The following is a 6,000-nucleotide window of genomic DNA, read 5'->3' as shown; positions in this document are numbered from 1 at the left end:
CTTTACTACTTAGTAAAGAGTTTCTAAGCTCTGGTCATCTGTTGGTTTAGACATTAAACAGAGGGTATCCGAAATAATCCAATGATTAATGAGAATTTGGTCTGAATATGATTTTGCACAGCGATCCTGCCCCAAAGTTCCCAGGCTGCAACTGTAGGTGGTGGATGGTAAATACTAACCCATCTGGCATGTGTGTATTGGAGGTCAACACTGCCTGATCCCCACCCCCTATTTACAGAGACAGAAATACTCCTATTTCCTCACTGTCCTGTGGGCTGTGTCCACAGCTGCTGTGAGCAGAAGCAAAGATGAATAAATTCACTTCCCCATTAGTCAGGAATTTACCCCACAATCACTAGTTGTGCTCCCCACTCAGTTTGGCACAGAGCCAACACAGAACAGACTAATCCTGAAATTCCTTCAGTGTTTATGTTGTCTCATGGGACTTTCAGGCTTGGGCCAGGAGCAGCTGATAAAAAGGAGCTGCTATGTCATTTATCCTCTTCAGGTTGGATGGTGAATTGCTACTGGGGGAGGTTCCTTGCTTTTTTGTGTAGGCAGGCAGTGGCTATAGAGAGGAGGGTGCTCACATTTTCTTTCATCCCTCTTCTTCCTCAAGTCATATTGCCTTTCATCAAAGCTCCCCCATCTCATGCAAATAGCACAGTTCTCCTTTGTAGTGGAAAAAAAGTTAATAGATCTAATTTGGTGATATTTGTCTTGGTGGAAATGGTTCTGTTGTCATGTGGAGCTTGAGGTATCCATCCATAGGATCTTGCATTGTGTGGTCTGTCCAGAAGGGCAAACTCTACTCCTTCTATCAAATTACTTCTAGAATAACTTTTAGAAACCGATTGAAGAGCTTTCAAAACACTCAGTACTTTGATTCATGTTGCTCCATCCAACACTTAGGATGTCTTCAAAGCTATAAGTCCACTCTTTTTGGGTTAATAGTCTGGAAATTTTTTATTTCTTAATTAAATCAGAAATTTTAAATTTCTCAATACTAAGGAATTTTCTAAAGGATATTGACAGTGGCTTATTTTGCCCAAGTCTAATTTGCAGCCTGTGTAGATTTGCTCTGCATTAAGGATTTCAAGCTGCTTCATACTATAGTCTGCTATTTTGTTTTTTCCCTCCACCCCTTCATAGATAACGGAATGATGAATACAGAAAGTGCTACATGTGTAGATATTCTGGATGACTGTGTTTTATTCTGCTGACCTTCTTCATCTGTCTTTTTTTGTTTGTTTGTTTTACTTAAGCAGATAGGTCTTTAAGACACTGACATCTGTTACATGTGTAAGTACACCCTAATTCCTGCCTAGGCAACACAAATACATGGGCAGTTCTGGGCAAGATGCCCTAACCTGATTTGATTCCTTCAGACACCAGACAGTCCTATAGCTGAAAAGGCACTGTTCAAAACTTTAACATGTATTACCAACTTTTCACAGTGTAATTTCCAAATAAATGACCCTACAGCTAGATACCTCTGGCCACATTTAGATGCTTGGCTATCTGTCTGCACTTCTGATGCCTACATTTTTCAGCATTGTTTGACCAGCCAATCAGACTCATGATCATGCATCTCCTTCTAGATAATACTTCAGTATTGTTGAGCAATGGAAATGATCCACCTACGTGACCTTAACTGGTGGCAAATGCAAACTGACGCAGTTGGGTCCACTGTGGAAGAGAGCAACGCTGCCATGCACGTGCTGCAGGTGGTGCACACACACACAGACAAACACTGCCATGTTGCCAAGGTGCAGTCGCTGTTTATGAAGTAGCAACTTCATGAGAATGAGCCATAAGATCACCAAGTTCTGTAAAGCACTGGAAATTTTGCAACTGCTTTGAAGTTCAGGGCCTAAAATTTTAGTCAGGGCCTGGGAGCTTCCTGGCAAGAGTGCAGAGACTTAGTATTGATCTGATGTGCTCATGTTGACATCAGCTCTAGAGAAGACTAAGCCTTGGAAACACCTCTCATTTCAAAAGGCTTACGACAAAATCCACCCTGTTGAAGAGGGGCACACGTGCTAAATGCACACAACATCACTGACTATTCTTTTCAATGCACTCTCTGCTGTCGAAAACCAGGAATTTTATTATAAACAAGAGTTCTTATCTTCTTTTAAGCAAATGGTCTTCTTTTAAGCAGTTTCTTCCTCATCCTGTCATGGCCACTCATTGTGATAAGATTTTCCATTCTTTTTCCTTTCCTTCCGCTCTTTTTGCAGACGTTCTAGCTCAGCTTCATACATCATTTCCTGAATCAGGTACTTTTCTCTCCTCATTCGATCTCTCAGATCTTTTGGAAGATCTGGAATTAAGTAGGAGATCAGATGCTTTATGCAAAAGACAAGGTGCTGTGAACACAAAAAAAAAAAGGAAAGAAAAATGTAAAACCTCAGGAAGAAAACAAGTACTTTTTGTATCTTCTGAAAACCATCTCTTTCCGATATGCAGAGAGATGCTGTGTTTAAACTAAATCCATTACTAAATTTTAAGAAAAAAAAAAAGAAGTTTTTTTCCCCCCAAGAACTCCAGCCAAAGACAGTGGAGTGTGGGTCACAGCAGAAATTATGAGCAGGTGGGTTGAAATAAAGCCTCAAAACTGTTCTATGACCTGTGTGTTCAATGACTCAGAGGTCATGATTTGTTGTAAGGTTGTTTGGACAGAGCCTGGTATTAGTACTGTTATTAGTTTCTGCTCTGCAGGAAGAGGAGGTTTAAATGATGTAACACTTTCCTGTTGCCATAAACACATCAAAATTTGAAGTAGTGTATCTATACAAAAGCAGTAATGTATCTATACAAAACAAAACCTAAACATTTTTTCTTACACTGTGTCTCTTATCAAAAGACATATTCCCATTTAGCAAACAGCACAATTAAATACAAGTTGACTGATCCTTTGTCCCTCCTATTTTAGGCATGACCCAGCAAAACTTGAGTTTGATGCCCGAGGATTGCAGGAGCATCCTTTTCTGTTTGATCAAAAATGCTGCTTGTAGATTTATTCACTTCACTTAAGAGGAGGAACAGATAAACAGCAGAATCCTCCATCTCAGAAAGGACACATATTCTAGATTGGAGAAATAAAGGTATTTCTTCTTCTTCTCTAAGCAGAACCCTTCTTTTGAAAGCTACTGAAAAGAGGATGTAAAATGTTTTCTCATGTATTCTTCCCTCACGATAAATAAATTCACAATACTCTAATTGCTGGGGTTCTTTTTGCCAAACCTAAAAAGAGGAAAAAAAAAAGCTTCTTCTGTCAGTTTAGCCTGGACAAAGAATTCCTTTTGAAGTGATAGGAAATACTTTTTTGTTTTCAAAGGAGGTTAAGTTATCCAAAGAAAACCACACTCAGAGTGCCAAAAAGGGGCCTGAGCCTAGGCAGTTACTTAATTTATGAAAAAACCTACCTTGAATCCCCCATCTCTTTGTGCAATCTTTATTGTAAGCACTGCAGCAATCACAATACAACCATTTTATTTTCAAATAAAAAGGTTGTGGTTTCTGCTGCAATTACCTTTTTGATTTCATATATATAGTTAAGTTATAGTTATAATTTTACAGTTATAGTTTGCAGGGTCCATAAGCAGAGTGGCTCATGTTGAGGGAGGCAGATATGAGCCAGTCTATGGCTTTGGTTGAGACAAAGAAAAATCAACTCAGATGTGCCTGGTGATAGGCAGACACTAAATGTTATTCCACAGTTGGTCACAAATTTGGTTAGACACTGAGACTTGAACAGGGCTTGTTGCGCTATGACACAAAATAACTCATGCATTCACTCAAGATGTAAAAGAAGGAAAAGAGAAAGTTTTATTTCTGACTTTGCAATATATAGAATTCTAAAAGTGACAGTGGATTGGAGAGTGAAATTGCCACCCCTCCAACCACACTGGTTAAACCAACAGTCCATTAATTCTCTCTTCTTACAAAGAAGAATGCAAAATAATCACTATTTACATCAACAACGTGTGAGAACTCTAGTAGAAATATGTAAACATCAGAAGGCATAGAAAACTTTTAAAAGAACTTTAAAACTTTTAAAAGAACAGGGCGACAAGGGCTCATTTTTCTTGCCTCACTTCTCTTTGTGCCTACGCTGGGCTGTCTTTATGTCAAGTGTGTATCAAGAGGCCAGACTCTCTTCAGTCTTCAAAATTCTTAGCCTGACCTGACAAGATCATTCTTGTAGTCTTTTTTGGACTTGCATACCCTGACTTTCAGTACTGACTGCTCATGAAACTAGAAGAGACTAAGCCCAGCCAGCCTCTATCAAATCTTTCTCTCTTTCTTTCCCTTAATATTTCCCTGTGTGTGGAACAGATGATGGAAGAAATTATCTCCTTGGAAACCAACTGCTAATAAGTTACCCAGTATAAAGGAAGAAGTGAGCCCAACCTGCAGTGCCATACTCCTTCACCGGGGAAGGTCTGAAAATTGCAGTCATGGGGAATTTGCTGAAGTCCTTGGGCTTCTGCTGAGCCACAAAGAATAGAAATAATAATCTAGAAAATGCTTCTTCTCCACCGTTGCTCTAACGTAAATGCTTCTGTTGCGTTACCCAAAGAGGTGTGTTGAAAGCTCAGTTCAGAATGAATTTACACTCTTCTGTGAGCCAGAATGCAATATGTGCTCATGAACATTACACCATATGCCAGTATGGTGACTACAGTTTCCATATCTGTGTTGAATGCCCTGTTGCTATGATTTCAGAGCAGAGGATTAAGTAAAGAGTTTTTTAAAATCATATGCTCCTTCTTTGGCTTCTTCACAGTGTAAAAGGAATTTCAAACTTCTTGTGCTGGAGAGATGTTGGATTCTGGTGGGGATATTCAGGCACTTGAAATTATGCCTTAAGAGCTGTATTTTTTTTTGGTAAATCATCTCATCCTATTTTTCTACCCTTCTGGCTCTCTTTTTCAAAATCAGCATGGGAATACCAGTCATGTGAAGTTGGTATTATCTCCTTTGGTTTGCCTTAAAGACATCTGAGATACTGACAGTAAATACTAATATTATGAACATAGACAAAGATATTGAATCCTTTTCATTGTATTCTTTTTGGTTTTGTTCTGCCACCTGAATGGTCACTGACCTCAAACACAATAATGAAGGCCAAGCGTGCTGCTAAGACGTGCCAGAACTGCAGCGTGTAACCGTAGGGCACTGGGGAGTGCGGAGGGTCTCGGTAGTCCCTGTACCTGAAAGACAAGCACAGTATGGGAGATGGCAAGCTCTGCACTGCTGCCTGGGCAAAGGCAAAACCAAAACTTATCTTCTCTTGATCATTACATTCTCTGCACCAAAAATGAGCTCAGTCCGAACTGCACAGGTTACCCTAATGCTGCTTGCTTCTAAAGCTGGGCCTGTGCCAGTGTTTGATTTCAGGTCAGGTGTCTGCTTTTGAAGCAAGCGTGCTGATCACCTCCACTCACCACGCTTTTCTTCATGAAAATGGACTTACTTTCAGCTGAAACCTACCAGTAAGATGCATTCCAGAAGTTCTAATGGAAATTGGGTACAAAGCACCCAAACCAGTGTCTGTCTGAAGAAAACAAATACACAGGATGGGAGGTGCTTTGACCCTACAGCATCTCCCTTGGCAGCATGACATGTACCTTTCAGGCAACTCCTCAGAACTTGGAGAAGGGTGGCATGCTCTGCTCTTTTAAGGGACACTTTATTCCCTTTATTCAAGGACATTTTAAACCCATAAATGTCCCCAGGTTTGTCAGTCTGATAGTTCTCCCAAAATCCATATAAAAATGCCCCATGGACTCCACCTGGCCCTTGATCAATTAGTTGGCCACCCCTGGTGTAAAACATGACTCATCCTGACTTCAGAAGAGCCAGCACTGCACCTCTTGGTATATCAAGAGGTGAGGACCATGTGAGAAAGTGATGTAGTGTCATTTCTCACAGTGTTAATTGGAAGACTTTAAGTTTCTAAAATTTAATTGTAGCTATCTATTGGGAAAG

At 40.1% G+C, this 6,000-nt stretch overlaps 1 protein-coding gene across 1 annotated transcript in view; it reads right to left on the bottom strand.

Annotated features, from left to right (window-relative positions):
• Positions 1 to 1,935: 1,935 nt before the first annotated feature.
• Positions 1,936 to 6,000, bottom strand: part of ANO4 (anoctamin 4) — a 116,096-nt gene continuing 112,031 nt past the window's right edge. The window contains exons 26-27 of the mRNA XM_053942483.1: positions 5,117 to 5,222; positions 1,936 to 2,372 (exon numbers count right to left, since the gene is read on the bottom strand). Coding sequence (XP_053798458.1) covers positions 2,181 to 2,372; positions 5,117 to 5,222 — 298 coding nt within the window. The 3' untranslated portion in view covers positions 1,936 to 2,180. The remainder of the gene's footprint in view (positions 2,373 to 5,116; positions 5,223 to 6,000) is intronic.

The sequence above is a fragment of the Vidua chalybeata genome, chromosome 5 (genome assembly GCF_026979565.1).
Source record: "Vidua chalybeata isolate OUT-0048 chromosome 5, bVidCha1 merged haplotype, whole genome shotgun sequence".
In the NCBI taxonomy this organism is placed as follows: domain Eukaryota; kingdom Metazoa; phylum Chordata; class Aves; order Passeriformes; family Viduidae; genus Vidua; species Vidua chalybeata.
Note: the sequence above shows the minus strand (reverse complement) of the source record. Positions and strands in the feature narration are given on the sequence as shown.